Source organism: Haliotis rufescens, unplaced genomic scaffold (genome assembly GCF_023055435.1).
Source record: "Haliotis rufescens isolate VD_foot unplaced genomic scaffold, xgHalRufe1.0.p SCAF_2, whole genome shotgun sequence".
In the NCBI taxonomy this organism is placed as follows: domain Eukaryota; kingdom Metazoa; phylum Mollusca; class Gastropoda; order Lepetellida; family Haliotidae; genus Haliotis; species Haliotis rufescens.
Window position 1 is genome coordinate 51012367 of NW_025963890.1, and position 18073 is coordinate 51030439.

Below are 18073 nucleotides of genomic sequence, written 5' to 3' on the forward strand. Positions count from 1 at the left end.
TTTTTATCGTACAGACCGACAGACAGGCGGGTGGACACTACGTAGCGGGGGTACAATGAACTAATAATCTAATGAAATGATATTCACGTGGACTTTCAAAAGATATTTACTGATTTAGATGTTTGAGACCTGTAAATTACACAATTGCGACTGTGAGACCATCTTGGATTTCTGAATGAGGTTATTTTACTGGACAGTGTACTGGACACTCACACCTAGTTTCATAAAGGGCACTTATAAGCATTGGAAAATAGTCTCAAATAGGGTAAATTATCTAAAGTCCGACCAATTAGATGACTCCGTTCCGTTCCTGTTGTAATAAAATGCACTTCGTGTGCAAAAAATGTATCTAAATGCCTTTGAACGAAATTGAACTTCTTAATGTCGACCATTCAGATGCCTCGGTTACATTGCCAAGGTAAGAAAAGCTATTCCTGAAATACATTGTACCTAAATACCAAATTTGAACAAAATCTCTAAATATCGATCAATCAGCTTTGCAGATGCTGTTTTCCGTTGCCATGAACGCAAGGTAGTAACGTAAATTGAAGTCATATTGTGTATTTTCCCTAGATACACCTTTGTTCCAAGATTAAACAAATTCGGCTAAATGACATGTTAGTAATGATGACTTAAAGAAAACCTGCCAATAACGACCAGGTTGTCGTTGTTGAGAGGTTGTTGGAATATTGAAGGTTCAGTGCACTAACACAAGTTCCATGGCTCTACTATATGTAGTTTCTGAGAAAACGAGAAAAATTGAAGGAAGAGAATATATTCAATTACAAATAATTATAAGAAACCGAACAAAAACAATAAAAATGTAAAAAAAGAAAAATGACCCTGTATTTCAATCAAACTTTGTTTATAAGAATCTTTAACAATAAGGAGCGATATGTACGATATTAACCCTTAATGTAAAAATACAATTTTTACTTTAAGGGTTGCGGGTTGTTATTCTTAATGTAACGATTTTACCTCAAGATTTAAGACGTAACCCTATTTGTAAAAACAAAGTTACATTCAGAGAATTTTGTACATTGAGGGTTGTTACATACCTGCTACAACGAAAAGCTCTACGAGAATCTCCATATTTTACTAGCGCTTCTTGAACCAAAGCGAACGTTAAACGGACTTTCCCGTAGAATGTAGTGCTTATATAAGGACGTCAGCACAATCACAATATTCATTTGGAGAAGAACACGACAGTTAATTACACTGGTACTAAAACAACCTACAATAACGTTACAGTACGTCGTACTGATCTCAATCTAAATCAGCAAGACATTATATACACCACAAAACATTTAACATTTCTTTGCTGGAATCGTACCTACATGTTCTCCTTCAGGGTTGTTGTGGTGATTGTATGATGAGGCATAATTCAGGCTTAAACATATGTAGCTGTAAGGACTCCTCGCCAAAGTATGAAAAACACAAAAGAAAACAAAATACTACATATAAGTTTAAAGGTCACATTATAACTGTTGAATGTATTTTTCATATTTTGTCATTACAAGGCAGAATTAAATGTAATCTGCGCCACTTCCTCAAATTAAAGGCAAAATAGGACATAATAACACTGGACACAATCCCTTGCTAATAGGTCTGTAGTTGACGGTGGGTTTAATGGTCCCAGTTATTCAATACAAGAATCGCGTAGAGCAAGCCTCCGCTCCAGATGGCCCTTCTATCTGCCTGCAATCTCATTAAAATAGGATCTTAGTGCTCGCTACCGCTAAACAAAGATCTGAGGACATCCCATGACGGATCATGTCAGAACGACCTTTTGCGAACTTTGACCGACCAATGGAACGACTGAGAAGTCGACATTAGCCAATCAGAAGGCTCCTTTCTCGTGCTTTACAGCACTAGTTTCAAACTGGCGACTACTCTTCAAAACATACTTGAACAAATTATCGATTAAAATTTTGCACACTGAACAAAATAGCATTCTGCTATCATGGCTAATAGATGGCCTAGATTGTATGGATTCAGTTACATGTATAAAGCCCGTGACTGTCGTTCGGTACAGCCCATGGTTGCATTATTAGAAAACACATTCCGAATGTCACTTTCGTGATCTGGTAAGCGACGCTCCACTTGGTCGGATGAAAGGTCGTACTGACGTGACCTGTAATTGGATATCCTTATATCTTTTGTTTAGTGGTAGAGAGATCTGAATTTAATGAGACTGATCCATCTACTGAAACTGTCACAACACTAGTGAAGATGCTGCATGGAATAATCTCCACCATCTGTAACAAATCGGGGACCGTAGGTTGAAAGATGTCTTAAAAAAATTGCCCGCATCGGAAATTGTCACCGGTATTGATGGCCACAAATGCACGTTATATTTGGTGAACTCCTAATGTCAATCATCGTACTCGATTAATTCGTTAACCATGTTTTGTTTTGCATTCCATAAATTATTATGCTGACCGTTTGATATTTTATGTGACAATTGTGGTGCGGTATCTCTAGGTACTTACTAATCCAGGTTATCTTATCAGCTTGAGGCACGGGGCGACAAGGGTTTCTTCAGGGGCTATATATACTTTTATCTGCTATCATACAGAAGTGAAACATGCACACGGATAAGGACGCAGATCACGTGACCTGTGATTACAGCCCAGGCTCTGTGTTGTGTGATACTGACCTGTGCGCTATGCGGTGTGTTGACATACTACAACTCGCGACATCTGCAGGTAGGCGTGTTCAGAATGTCGTCACCTAATCAGAGGAAATACTAGGCTAGCAGATGGCGCATTCAAAATTGTTTATACTCTAAAATTTAAGACATTCATAATATAGCTTAAGACTGTGAGTAAGTCAGTGAGTTTGGTTTAGCGCTGCTTTCAACAATATTCCAGTTATATCACGGCTTGTCAGATTAATGTGGGAGAAAAGCCAAAAGTGATGAAGGGCTCAGACGTTAACCCCTTTGGTGAAAACCACGAGCATGGATATGGTGCTGACAAACCTAGAAACATATTCGGGGCGAACCGGTTTTCGAACTCACAATCATAGGTTTCTGGTGTAGCCAAGGGACGCAACTCTGCACAGCTGATTGCGGCGCCTTAGACGATAAGGGCAAGAAAATGTAAATATCGTTCCAGTAGCTATATAATATTTTTGTTAAAACGGTTAACAGTTTATTAAAACTGCCATTGTGACCATCTAATTTAATGTGAAAACTTCTGGACGCTTTGCTTGCTCCCTAGCGATCAAACTGTACCAACTGGGGCCTAACCATCATCTAATAAGCACCAAAAGATGTCCAGACATATTCCTATTTCTTACACACAGTAAATATATTATCTATATGCAATCTTTCAGTCATTTTAAGAGTGGCGACATCACTACCTCCATCCACAGTAGTCGCAAGGACCGCTTCGACACAGACAGCAACTTCACCACAGACAACCGCTTCGACACAGTCAACCATTTCGACACAGACAACCACTTCAACACCAACAACTACAACAACCCCAGACCCACGCACGAATACAACAGTATGTTACCCGCAAGTTGGCTGCTTCGACAACATTCCGCCATTTAACATCGCGGAGTTGGCGCTTCCTGTAGCACCGGAAGTAATTGGGACTGGTTTCTGGTTGTACACGCGTGCAAGTTCTGGTAACGGCGACCACGATAATCTCAACTACACCGACCATGACAGTATCACCGGATCAAAGTTTGACCATGCGAAGCTGACGAAAATTATTATTCACGGTTACAAAAGAGGGGGGAACTCATCATGGGTACAAAACTGCAAAGATGCTTTTTTACGACAGGTAACGGTAACATCATACATAATACATGTACAAGCATATAAATGTGTATTCATTTAAGGAAGTACAGAAAATAAGTTCATGATGTCAATTACCAATTGTCTGGGCCAGACTCGATTATTTACAGACCACCGTCATATGGCTGAAATATTGCTGAGTGCGGCGTTAAACAAATGAACAAACAAACAAAACTAAAGATATATATACCCCACAACAAAAGTTCCTGTGACACCAATATTTTAGTGTATTTTTCAAACAAGTAAAGTTTGGTTTTCAATATTGTAGTACATGTATGGAATCAAGTCACAAAAACGCAACTGCTACAGAAAAGCATGCATTCCATGCAAAAGTTGACTTTTATGCAAGCTCCATGCATTTCACTACCAAGAATGGGTATAAAAACATGTACGTTAACGGGATTCCATATGCATTATTTAGCATTGTGCTGACAACAACCACTCAGAAAAACAACAAAAGTACGCAATTATTCAACATTACGAAATGCCACGCCTGTCCGAAAATGAGCTTAAATGCTTAAAGCAGGATCGAGTCAATGTGATGTTGCAAGACAATTTAACGTCCACAGCAACACCATTTGGTGTTTATGACAATGTTGGCAACAGACGAATGCAGGAGACCATCCTCGGAGTGGCAGGCCACGCGTAACCAATAATCGACAAGACAACTGGATTCGAACAACACACCTACGAAATCGATTCCAGCCAGCAACAGTGATTGCAAGAAGCATCCCTGGCCTTCGACGAATATCTTCACAAACCATCTGTCGTCGCCTCAGATGTGCAGGGATTGTCGCCAGAAGACCCACCAGACGTCCTAGTTTGACAGGAAACCACCGTCAAGCACGTCTACAGTGGTGCAGACAGCGTCTACGCTGGACCGCCATGCAGTGGGGGCAAAGTTCTAATCACTGACGAGTCTCGTTTTCACCTCAGCCACAGCGATGGACGGATTCGAGTGTGCCGACGTCGAGGTAAACGTTACGTCAATCTTTGTGCCATGGAAGAAGATCGGTTCGGGGGCGGCAGCGTTATGGTATGGGGTGTGATTACAGCAAGACAGAGGACCCTTTTGATAGTGGTAGATGGAAATGTCAATGGACAGCGCTACCGCGACGAGATAATCGGCCCTGTTGTTCTACCGTTTTTGCGTCGTCATGGCCCAGGCATTACCTTTCAACATGACAACGCCCGGCCTCATATTGCTCGACTTGTTCAGGATTCTCTTCAACAAAACAACGTGAATGTCATCCCCTGGCCGACTCGCTCCCCTGATCTCTCACCAATCGAGCACATGTGGGATGAGATTGATCGGAGCCTTCGACGTCAACCACGTGTTCCACAGACACTCCAGGAACTTCGAAACATGTTCCAGCAGATATGGACAGATATCTCACAGGACTTTGTGCGACGCCTGGTCCATTCCTTGAGACGAAGATATGTTGCTTGCATTGCAACCAGAGGTGGACACACACGCTGTTGATTTGTAAATTGACATTTTGGCATGTTCATGTTTTTTTTTTATGAAATCACGCATTTTCTGAAGTCAGTATGGCAAATTAAACCATTTGAACACTTACAGGAGTCTTTTATCTGTTGCAAACCGAAATTGTTTCAGATTTGATAAACTTTGCATTAAATCTTATTCAATGTCACAGGAACTTTTGTTGTTCAGTATAACATGAAACATTTTTAATCTGTTAAGTCCTTTTAAAGGTAAATATTGTAATCAGTGGCCAGTTCACATCATCAGTAATTAAACTACATACAGACGTATCTTCATTTAGGGCGATATCAATGTCATCATTGTCGACTGGGGACGAGGTGCAGTTGCAGGTGATTACAACCAGGCTGTTGCCAACACACGATTGGTTGGAATACAACTTAGATTCATCGTTGAAATGCTAATAGAGGCGGGACTTAAGACGAAGGACGTGCATCTGATTGGTCATAATTTAGGTGCTCATATAGCGGGCTATACCGGCTGGCTGATGAGGGGCAACATAGCAAGGATAAGCGGTAAGAAGCTGATATAAGGGTTGAATGATACGAGGTTTATTATTATTTATTTATCATTTATACGAATCGTTTATTGTGGATATCACAAGATAACATAGCGGTTTATCCACAAAACCTTGAGGCAAGTAAACAAATCATTTCGCTGTGGCAAGTCAGTAAAATGGGTGAGGTGAAATGGGGTTTAGCGTTGCGTCCAAGATTATTGCACTTATATAGCGACGTGCATGTACGTGTGTGTGTTTGTGTGGCTGCTTGTACTAATCCGGACTGATGCCGATTGATAGTGCTAGCTCACTGAGATACCATGCCGCAGTTTAAGATGAATACCCCACTCAGACACAGTATACTGACTCCGAGCCGACAAGTCCTTGTTTTAGCCCCTTAATGCCGAGCGCCAGACAGGGTAACAACAAGTACCATCTTTTAACGTCTTTTGGTATGACGCAGCCGGGGATCGAACCCCGGAACTTCCGCTCTCCGGGCGGACGCTCTACCACTAGACCACGGATGCGGTAGTCAGTAAAATAAGCGCGGCATGTGACATTTGGAAAACGGACAAACTTGAAGCAATGTCCACAAGGGAAGGTTTCCCTATATGAGGCTTGGGACCTTTCGATACACTATTTTCCGATTAACAAACATTTCTGTCTCAAATGCACAGAACAGATGTGCAATACAAACATGACTGTCAACAAAAAGTCGGAGAATAATCCAAGAGTGGCAAATAATTTGAAAAAAAATTAATATTGTAACATTTACACATAAAATGGCAACATTATACTTTAATCTTGTATCCTCCAAACATGTTCTATATATTATGTTGAGTGGTATAGATGTACACGTGAATGGTAACATGTTAATTATTATAGGATTGGATCCCTCCGGACCAAATTATGACCATGCAACTCATGTTCTGAAGCTTGACAAGACCGACGCCATGTTTGTTGACGTCACCCATACAAATGACGGCTTCTTGGGTCAGGAAGTAGCTTCCGGTGACGTGGATTTCTATGTGAATGGCGGGAAGGCACAACCCGGATGTCCAACAACAGCACCGGCTGCACTAGGTCCGCTGTTGACAGACAAAGGTACTTTTGTTTAGGAAATAAACGACGAGTGAGAGTTGTTTATCGTACCATAAAACGCTGCAGGGAGAATAAACCATGAGAAGCTGCGCAGTGTACAGCCTCTTTATGGATGTTGATTAATTGTACAGCTTTAAAAATATTTCCCCAAATTTCAGTAATGATGACACCCTAATAGAATCCGACCTCGGAAATGTCGGACAAGTCCATTTTACGAACAGGGGGGTTAAGTCTGGTATTCACCTCATTTTTCACAATCCTTACGTAGATTATCTGTACATTTTCTCCTAATACCGATTGTCATATCTCCCCCACGTTTGGATGCAAAAGTTCGGCCACTGGGTTACCTGCGCAGCCCAGCTTCATTTACGGCGAACGACTTACTGGACACTTCCCTCTCTACCTTTTCCCCTGACATCAATTGTCATATCTCTCTCGCTTTTGGATGCGATTGTTCGGCCACTGTGTTTATCTGCGTAACCCAGCTTCATCCACGGCGAACAACTTACCAGACACTTCCCTCCAAAAAATAACGTCGTCCAAGAAATGACATCATCATGTTACGAGGGCATATTCGAATCTTCAGAAATGACGTCATGATAGAACAGTGTTTTATTGTGAAATAAACCACGATTCGTTCTTCACTTTATCGGGTATCTACCTTATATAACCGGATTAAAATTAGTGGGTGGATGCGACAAAAGGTTCAAGACATTTGTTACGAGGTTATAATGTATTCCACAAGTGTCTGAGAACACACCCTGAGACAATATATCATTCAATAAATACAGGATCATACAATACAGACTTTCAAAGCAGGCCATTACATAAATTAGATGAAATTTACAAATGAGATATTATGACGCAATTAACTACACAGAGCGATAACTCCTCGATTGACTCCATACACACAAATCAAACAGACACTGACTTCTTGATGTAATTCGCATGTCAAATTAAATAGATGTGATACCAATAATCACATAAACATATACTATCCTAAAGTCATATCTACCCGGTGTATTGCACTAAGATGCAGAAGTCCCCCCCCCCTCCCGCCGCCAAGCCAGATGTACCAAGCGTACCTCCATGTAATATCTATGTAAACAAGATACAACAATAATTCTGCAGTAACTGCGAATCAATATATCTCTTATCATTACAAAAGAATGGAACACATCAAAACAGCTCAGACTCAAACCACAAATTATTCAGTAAACTACGGTTATAATGAACACGCTTATAACGAACTTACTTTTTTGGTCCCGACCATTTGCGTCTTATACATGCGGTATATATGCTTATAACGAACTACGGTTATAACGAACTAAAGTTAGCAGTCCCTTTGAGTTCGCTATAACCGTAGTTTACTGTACTTACATTTACATAATATTATACACTATTCTTCCTGTCATACATGAAATCATCAATGAGGAAAATAGAAATATTTGAATGACTTAGGTGTGTTTTTTAATAGTTTTTTTATATTATATACTATACTTTGACTTCACTAAAACCTGACTGAAGTACTATTAGTAGATATACCATTATTAGGGTTGAATGTACTGATTATATTCATGCACAAACAATACAAATATAGCATGTTAAGGGATATACACTTTAAACTAATGTAAAAGATTAAACTAACCAGTACTGACTCCTATTTAGAACACAGTCTTGATGGTCCAAAGGGTAAATGTAAAGTGCAGATTTGAATTAAGAAAGAGGGCAAGAGTTTGAATGATCCAATCAGCGTTGATTAAATCAGGCCACATAATACCGTGGTGGCCCTACCTATCCACCCTTAATTAAACTTAAATGAAACAAACTATAGAGCTAATTATAGACCCAACTCTTCTACCTTCTGTGTTCATATAAGTATAGTCTGTTTTAAATAAAACCCTGAAAAAAACATTATTTAGTTAAAATAGAAAATAATATACCTGCAATTCTTAAAGTAATTGTTGGTATACCAATACCAATGCATCGATTAAATTACTTAAAACTAATATGTATATGACTGTATAATACAATATTATGTATCTGCCACACGTTTTACTTTTCGAAACAGCTGTTCGTGACAGCTGAACAACAGATATATAGAGGAAGAATATCACTGAACAGACCTTTTGTTTAGTGAGTGAGTGATTTGGGTCTAACGCCGATTTTAACAGTATTCCAGTTATACTGCGGCGTGTCAGCTTAATGTGATAGGAAAGCCCGAAGTGATACAGGTCTCAGACGTTTTATACTTCGATGAAACCCACGAGCACGGGTATGGTACTGACAAACCTAGAAACATGATCGGGGCGAACCGGGATTCGAACTCACAATCATAGGTTTCTTGCGTGTCCAAGGGACGCAACTCTGCACGGCGAATCGCGGCGCCTTAGACGACCGGGTCACCCGTGCTCCCTTTTGTTTAGTATTATGTATAATGTGTATGATACAGATCGCAACAGGAAATTACAATTATTTATAATCCCAATATGTTTTCATATACAGTTCAATGTTATAATTGTTCCAGCGCTGAAGTGGGCGGTCGGGTAGCCTAGTGGTTAAAGCATTCGCTCGTCACGCCGAAGACCCGGGTTCGATTCCCGACATGGGTACAATGTGTGAAGCCCATTTTCTGGTGTCCCCCGCCGTGATATTGCTGGAATGTTGCTAAAAGCGGCGTAAAACCATACTCACTCACTCACTCACTCACTCCAGCGCTGAAGTATTTGGGGATATACCGAGGAGCAGACTAACGTACACCGAGTTTGTATTCTATGTAATTGAAAATTGAAAGAACTGTTGTTTAATTTAAATGTGTCTATTTAACCATCACTCATTCCTGCAACAGTTTGTGAAAAATTATTTCTTGTTTGGTAATTTTGTCTTAAAATATTGGTTCAATGAAAACTGGGATAAGAAAAGAATTTTCAAAGACATGCCTCCTACCACGTTTGAAATGTAAATTTGTGCCGAATTAGGCAAATTATTGATTTTCAAAGACAAGATGTCAAAGACACCCATCAGCAGTTGTGTATTATGAAAGAATAATTTAGAAAAAAGTTTTGAATCAAATTACATTTTATTAAAAAACCACGCGGGCGCCAGTACAGTTCAGGTTTTTGATATGATATCGCTAACTTAAGATATTTTCTAAAGAAAAATATAATATAATATGAGCTGAAAAGTATTCACGTCGACGTCCTGTTGGTAGGCAGGAGTACGCTGATCACTATGTCGGATTAACGAGACTGATTCATGAGTGATTTCGGTAATTCGTTGCAAATTAGGTGTGTCGGAGTCGGAGTGCGACACTGTCGGATTAACGGGTCTAAATAGCACTCATTTAATCGGTTCCCATCATCAGTGTCGGATAAAGCCGATTGTCGGATTAACGAGTGTCTGTAACAAGACTTGACTGTAGTTTGTTTTGGTTCTTGGTTTATTTGGAATGGGTTGAATGGGTCAATTATTGAACGTGTTGGAGAAGTTGATGAAAGCAACATATTTTTTTTATAAGTGAGTGAGTATGGGTTTACGCCGCTTTTAGTAATAATCCAGCAATATCGCTAGGGGGACACCAGAAATGGGCTTCGCACATTGTACCCATGTCGGAATCGAACCCGGGTCTTCGGCGTGATGAGCGAACGCTTTAACCACTAGGCTACCCGACCGCCCATTTTTTAATTTATTTTTTTATGAAAGGAGAGTATCCGATAAACACTTGTCGCAGTTGTAATGCGAGTCACTGAAGATCTACAATGCTAATTAAATTTAATTTTTTTATTACAAAGCATAATCTAGCATAATCTATTATGAGTATCTCAATTACATAACAACAATGTCTAAAAGGTTCTTATGGCACACATAACACTCCTTGGACCAAGACTGGGAACTGACATCAGTCATCAGTCCACAAAAATAGGTCTTGTTTCGCGAAGTTGAAATAACGTTCACCTTTCAATAATCTAGTCCAAATACCTCAAGCCCAGGTGACGAAAGTTCGGTCTCAAAAACATAAAGATCAATGCTATTTATTAGGGAAACAAGATCGTATCCTTCATGTTTCAGACGGAAACAACACATTAGGTTGCAGCAGCGGCCGAGCCACTGACTACTACATAGAGTCAATCCACACGTCCTGCCCGTTCACAGCCTATCCCTGCACGGACTATGTACCTATATATACTTTATTCTTCGATAGACAAAGATATTCATAATTATATAACTACATAGATGTTCTAAACTGTCTGTACCCAAATTGCCTTATTTCGTTTTCTCTATGAGCTAATAAGGTAAATATTTCGTTTTCGAATTCCCACTTTTAGTTGTTTTCGTGAGAACCATGTTCCTCCGCCAGAAGGCACGTGAGCATTTGATCCTGATAAATTGTAAGTGTTTAAAGAGTTCTAAAGCTGAATTCTGAACTGATGTTGAGTCCGAGAAAGTGTTTAATCAATAAATGGCTGTTTTGAATCACAAACTTTTCTTCACAATAGATGTATTAAATGTATGATTTTATAATAAATAAGTATGTTGCATGCACGCATCAGTTCAAATCTTGTGTAAAACATAAATGAAATATTGCCTTTATATTTCACACGGTTATTTTAAGTATTCCACAGAAACGTACACTTTCACGTTTAAGTTTTCGAAAATTGCCCATACTGTTGCAGAGCAGCTTTCAAAACGGCCTCTGTCTGACGTGCGGAAGTCGAGGTTGCACACAATATGGGTATTATGCGGATCAGTTTTCTGGCCGTGGCAGCATGTTCCTTGACACTGGTGGCACGTCTCCGTTCTGTGGTGAGTTTATTTAAGAAATACACGACGACTGGGAGTTTTTTATCGTTCAATAAAACCTTGCAGGGAGAGTAAACCATGAGTGGCGCAGTGTTTTAATGTACGGTAAACAACGAACACGAGTCGTTTATTTCTTAGATGAGATATCAACATTTTGTTCAGCCACTTGACTGACTCCCCGAAAAGAATCCGAACAAGGCAATGTCGGACAAGTCCATTGTATGAACAGGGGCGTTAAGTTTGGTATTTCCCGGATATTCTATTACTCTTATACTTTTACGACGATTATCTGTACCTTTTCTCCCAATACCGATTGTCACATCTCTTCCCCTTTCGGATGCAATCGTTCGGCCATTGCGTTTATCTGCACTGCCCAGCTACGTCTATGGGAACAACACACTTCACACTTCCCTCTAAAAAAGCGTTCAATTTACGACGTCATCAAGCTGCGAGCGCATGTTCGAATCTGCAGAAATGACGTCATGGTAGAACAATGTTTTATCGTCAAATAAAATACGCTTCATTTTTCATGTTCTTTGCTATTTTACATATTCCGAATTAACACGTTACTAGGCACTGGTGGTTCATCTCCGCTCTGTGGTGAGTTTATATTATAAGGGTAACGCTATTTTTCAGGGCATTATCATTTGCAGAAGCTCGAGGTCTTCCATAACTGCCCAACGAAGGAGGGCAGTTGAAAAGACCGAGGGCTTCTGCAAATGATAATGCCCTGAAAAATAGCGTTACCGTACCGTTATTATAGCTAAAATGGATGGAATTTGTTATCAAATAAAAAGAAACAACAATATCGGTTTTGAAACATTTACTGCAATCGACGCCAATGTCACTGACCCACTGTTACAAATATGGAAACGTCATAGATAAACCAGATGACGTCACTATTCAACGTGACGTCACCTATCCCTATCCTATAACGTCACCTAACAACAGGCGTGATAATTGCCCGTCGTCAAGCAATATGAGGGCATTATAAAGTTACAGTGGCCCGCGCATTTGTAATAACATGTGGGCGGTTTAATGATAATTCTATCCACTTTAGCTATAATCCGAAATAACACACAACTAGACACTGGTGGCACGTCTCTTTTCTGTGGTGAGTTCATTGTCCGTGGTAACACGTTACTAGACACTGGTGGCACGTCTCCATTCTGAGGTGAGTTTATTGTCCGCGGTAACACGTAACTAGACACTGGTGGCACGTCTCTGTTCTGTGGTGAGTTCATTGTCCGTGGTAACACGTAACTAGACACTGGTGGCACGTCTCCATTCTGAGGTGAGTTTTTTGTCCGTGGTAACACGTAACTGGACACTAGTGGCACGTCGCTGTTCTGTGGTGAGTTTATTGTCCGTGGTAACATGTAACTGGACACTAGTGGCACGTCTCTGTTCTGTGGTGAGTTCATTGTCCGTGGTAACACATAACTAGACACTGGTGGCACGTCTCTGTTCTGTGGTGATTTCATATTCCGAGATAATACGTATTTAGACACTGAAGGCACATCTCTGTGTGTGGTGAGTTAATTGTCCATGGTAACACGTAATTAGACACTGGTGGTATTGTTACGAGTTAATTTCCAAGTTGAAGTGCGAAGGTTAACCAAAACTATCAGCAGATATTGATTGTGAAATCAGTGAATAACCACAAACGATCAATGAATAACTAACACATTATATTGAAACACACAGGATAAGGATTACTCACTAATGTCTCGAGTTTGTCCCAGCTGAATGTATTGAGCAAGGCACATATGAGTGAGTGTAATTCAACACCGTTCGTTATCCGTGGTAAAAAACCCTATAGGTACCGGCTGGTACGAGTTCTAGGTCCGTGGAAGCATAGACACAGCTTTGTTTTGGAGGTGAGGTGAGGTGAGGTGAGGTGAGGTGAGGTGAGGTGAGGTGATATTGGGTTTAACGTCGCGTCCAAGATTATTGCACTTATTTAGCCACGTGCATGCACGTGTGTGTGGATGCTTGTACTAGTCCGGACTGATGCCGATTTATAGTGCTAGCTCACTGAGATACCATGCCGCAGTTTAACATGAATACCCCACTCAGACACAGTATACTGACTCCGAGCCGACCAGTCCTTGTTTTAGCCCCTTAATGCCGAGCGCCAGACAGGGTGACAACAAGTACCATCTTTTAACGTCTTTTGGTATGACGCGGTCGGGCATCGAACCACGGACCTTCCTCTCTCCGGGCGGACGCTCTACCACTAGACCACGGATGCGGTCTGCTTTGTTGTGGAAGGGACACGAGTAGTTGAGACTCTGCAACTTCTTTGACTGTCAACAGCAAACCCGCGCTCGTTTAACGGAACTCGATGCACTTGGCATTCCTGCACATCAAAGCTGATCGTGAAACCCATTGTTTGATAACATAGCTATATATGCTATATGAAAAGGCAGCGTCGATATAGAATTGTTAATGCATATTGAACAAGAAAAAATGGTGACCATGAATATTTTGGGGAAACATTTATAATACTGTGTGCTCAGTCTTCACTACAAGGGGGCACGGGTGGCCCAGTCGTCTAAGGCGCCGCGATTCGCTGTGCAGAGTTGCGTCCCTTGGGCACGCCAGACACCTATGATTGTGGGTTCGAATACCGGTTCGCCCCGATTATGTTTCTTGGTTTGTCAGCATCATACCCGCGCTCGTGGGTTTCACCGAAGTGGTAAACGTCTGAGACCTGCATCACTTCGGGCTTTCCTCCCACATTAAGCTGACACGCCGTGATATAACTGGAATACTGTTAAAAGCGGCGTTAAAACCAACTCACTCACTCACTTCGCTACAAAAAAATATTCCCCGCAAATATTCAGGACCTCTGTTTTTCAGTATATATCCTACTGAGGAATTTTGTTTTTTTCTTTTGAAGAATACTGATTGATTTCTTTACTGTATTTTGTAAGTATATGATCTGATACAGTCAGAGGCGTTAAGGTAACGATTGCTGTCTTTATCATGCACTGTGTACAACAGGTTTTCACTACGGTGTGGAACTGACGACAGCGAGCGACGTGACGGAGACACAGGGCCAACTAATGCTCAATCTGTTCGGCCAATGGGGAACCAGCGGGCTCATCGCAGTCACGGGGTAACCACCATATCATCAGTCACATACACGATACACAGTATTACCTATTACGTCACACTAAATGTGGCGACTCTGAAACATCCTTGACGTCACGGCCTGGACAATCTTGCTGTGAAAGTCGATCTCCCTCACGCCCATGATTCACTAACCCGGACATGGGTTTATCCGGATGATTTCAGCAGGAACGTTACCGTGCGGATTAACAAGGTCAATATGATATTGATCTTCATAATTCACAGAGGGTATGGATGTCCATTTGGTCCATTCAAAGCACCGCAGTCTCCTCTGCGATTTTTATTTGTCGTCACTCTGCTTAAATTTTAAAAAAAGGTGTCTCCATTGAAACAATGGCCTGTGCATTACGTCAATAGTGGTGCCGGTATTGCGTCTTTGAAGGTTTCTGTAATTCGAATACAACAGTGTCTGTATTACATCAGCGAATGACCCTTTTAGGCCTGGGAATTCTTGAAACACGGTAGTTAGTCAGTCTCAGAGTATGTGAATTATATTTTCCTCATACAGATGCTACCAAGATTTAATATTACCGTATTTTCTTGAGTAGAGTGCGCACTTTTTTCTCTCCAAAAAACATAGCTGTGTAGAAGGGGGTGCGCATTATACACGAATTAATGAGTTTTGATGTTTTTTCACCCCATGGAAAGACATTACCGTGAGCATGTAACACCGGAAATTCCATTTCAACAAATCCATACTGAAGTTCGCAAATTATTGTTTTAATTAATTTCGGCGAAATCGTGTGTGGAGCGATCGGAAGATCGCACAGCTCACCGTTATTAACAGCAACCACGGTCAGATTACCGCTATTGACGCCTTGAAAGAAACTTTAGAGAATGGATACATATATCATAAATGCCATACTTTGATTCGTTAAAAGTCATATTTTTTGTTGTTGGACGATTCTATGTCAACACGTAATTCTCGCAATCACGCGATCACGTGCACGGGAGCCTTGACGGTGACTGGTCAGACTGGTTCCATGTAAAAATTAATACCCGGCAATAGCGATCAGCTGCTTCGCTTAGGGTTATTATTATTTAAATATGTTTAGTAAAAGCTGCATCTAAATTAACAAGATATTGGAAATATATTATTCCTGATAAAAACAATAGTTTCAGATACAACTTTTGCCGATCCGTGCATGAAAATACTGTAAAGTTATATCATTGGGTGTGTCTTGACCGAATCACCGGTAGATTCCAAGAAAACGTGTGTACAGCTGATTGCTGTGTCCGGCTTAGTTTACGAGAAAATACACAAGGTAATCATAATCCCTGGATATAAAACAATGCCTAGCTGAACAAAAAATACAATTTAAACGGTAAATCAACATGTCTGGTGATTTTTTATCTCAAATTTCGAATTTGTACTGACGAAGTTTCTCATCCCTCGTTCTTTTGCCGGACTTCGCTGAAGGGGTACGGTGTAATTTTTTTCTGCGCATAATATTCAATTTTCTTTTTTTTCCAAAATATTGAACCCGCTAGAGGGGGGCATGTATCTTCCGTCAGCAACCAACGCTTGTCGTAAAAGGTGAGTATGCTTGTCGTAAGAGGCGACTAACGGGATCGGGTAGTCAGGATCGCTGACTTGGTTGATGCATGTCATCGTATCCCAATTACGTGGATCGATGCTCATGATGTCAATCACTGGATTGTCTGGTCCAGACTCGATTATTTACAGACCGTCACATAGATGGAATATTGCTGAGTGCGGCTTTAAACAAAAACAAAAAACAAACAAACAAACACGTCATTTGACAACCATATTAAAAGTGTTCCATCATAATTTATTTATTATTTCACTTTCAAAGGCGTCTGAAGGTTGTATCACACATTTGTTGAACACCTGGTGTCATGACTGACTTTCAGTGGTCCATTCATAGAATTTCAACAGCCATTTGCCTTTACAAACAGTGAAATCTGTTTTAGCAGAATATCTAGGCTGGTTATTCTCTTGCATTGACAATTGATATTGTTTAAGGGACGGCACGTTGAGCCCAAAAGCAACGATACTGCATGTAGCTGTCGCCAAGAATGAGATAGGGGACGTCACTGCTGTGGAGGTTAAATACGTCAAACATTCAGGTTTCTGGTTCACGAATGGAGAGGATACATTTGAACTCAGCAAAGTAAAGGTTACTTCCGGTGAAAATGGATACACGTAAGTATTTTAACATACAATCGTTAGATTTTTGAGTGTATACGCGAGAAAATGGAATCTTGGGGCGCCATTGGGTTAGAGCGTTTTCCCATCACTTAAAAGTCCCATGTTCAATTCTCCACATGGGAATAATGTTTGAAACCCATGTTGGTGTGCCCTCTGTTAAAAGCGGCGTAAATTCCCAACTAGCCCACTCATACACTTTGCTGCCATTGCATGTCGTCTTTAAATAAGCGGAGTAAGGCAAGCTACGAGTTAAACATTTCATTTGTCGATAAGAATTGGAAGGCCGAGCTTAAAAGGAACTGTTCGCTATTTGCGGATGTGTGGATTAATATGCTGTTCAGACAGAAGTAATGTGACGTCATAATGATATGACGTCAGTGTTTATAAAATATATGACGTCTTCTATGGTTAATGATGTCACATATCGTTTACGAAACGTCTGTATAATAGATTAATTTCAGATATGTGGGCTGATACATAACTTTAATACATCTTTCTTCTTTATCCGGAATGAACTTTGATGTCTTTAAAACAGATAATCCTCAGTTCACAATACGTTTTTCTTCTTCAGGTACCTTTTTTGTCTTAAAGGACACACGCTTCCTGACAAGGCGCTGATTAAGACGGACGTCACACACAAGGCCACATGCTAATTTTGGTCATTTACTCGTATGTAGGACGCTGTAATAAACATGAATGTCAGACTTTCACTGCCACAAGTAGTTACTTGCTTTTGGAATATCTACATCAAACCTTATACAAGACCATGCAACGTATTGATGCATTATGTGAATACATAACGAAAAACATTACCAAAGAATCTTGGAGTATCACTTCCCAAAGTGTTTGTGAATAAAGATTAATAAGACACCGTGTCTTGGACAGAACCCTGCGGCGCCAAACTGCTAGAAGCGGTATCAAGAAACCACGAGGAATGTCCACTTATGTGCTGTGTAAGAGACATGTCTCATGAATATTTATCTGATTGCTTTAATTTCTGTCTCGTATCTGTCTCTGTAGAGTTGGGATGTGACCTAGGCCACACAC

The 18073-nt window shown here is 40.5% G+C and overlaps 1 protein-coding gene across 2 annotated transcripts; it reads left to right on the forward strand.

Moving 5' to 3' along the window:
* Positions 1-2610: 2610 nt before the first annotated feature.
* LOC124114344 (inactive pancreatic lipase-related protein 1-like) lies at positions 2611-17742 on the forward strand. 2 transcript variants are annotated; one of them, XM_046474856.2, is made up of 9 exons: positions 2611-2708; positions 3340-3797; positions 5599-5830; positions 6700-6918; positions 10984-11087; positions 11589-11718; positions 14725-14839; positions 16841-17020; positions 17598-17742. In XM_046474856.2, the coding sequence occupies exons 1-9, from the start codon at positions 2669-2671 to the stop codon at positions 17677-17679; spliced, it is 1560 nt and encodes a 519-aa protein (XP_046330812.1). In that variant the 5' UTR covers positions 2611-2668; the 3' UTR covers positions 17680-17742. The 2 variants fall into 2 exon arrangements, with proteins under 2 accessions (XP_046330812.1, XP_048256068.1); XM_048400111.1 differs by lacking the exon at positions 17598-17742 and adding an exon at positions 16345-16390 and having other exon boundaries at positions 16841-16976.
* The last annotated feature ends 331 nt before the right edge of the window (positions 17743-18073 follow it).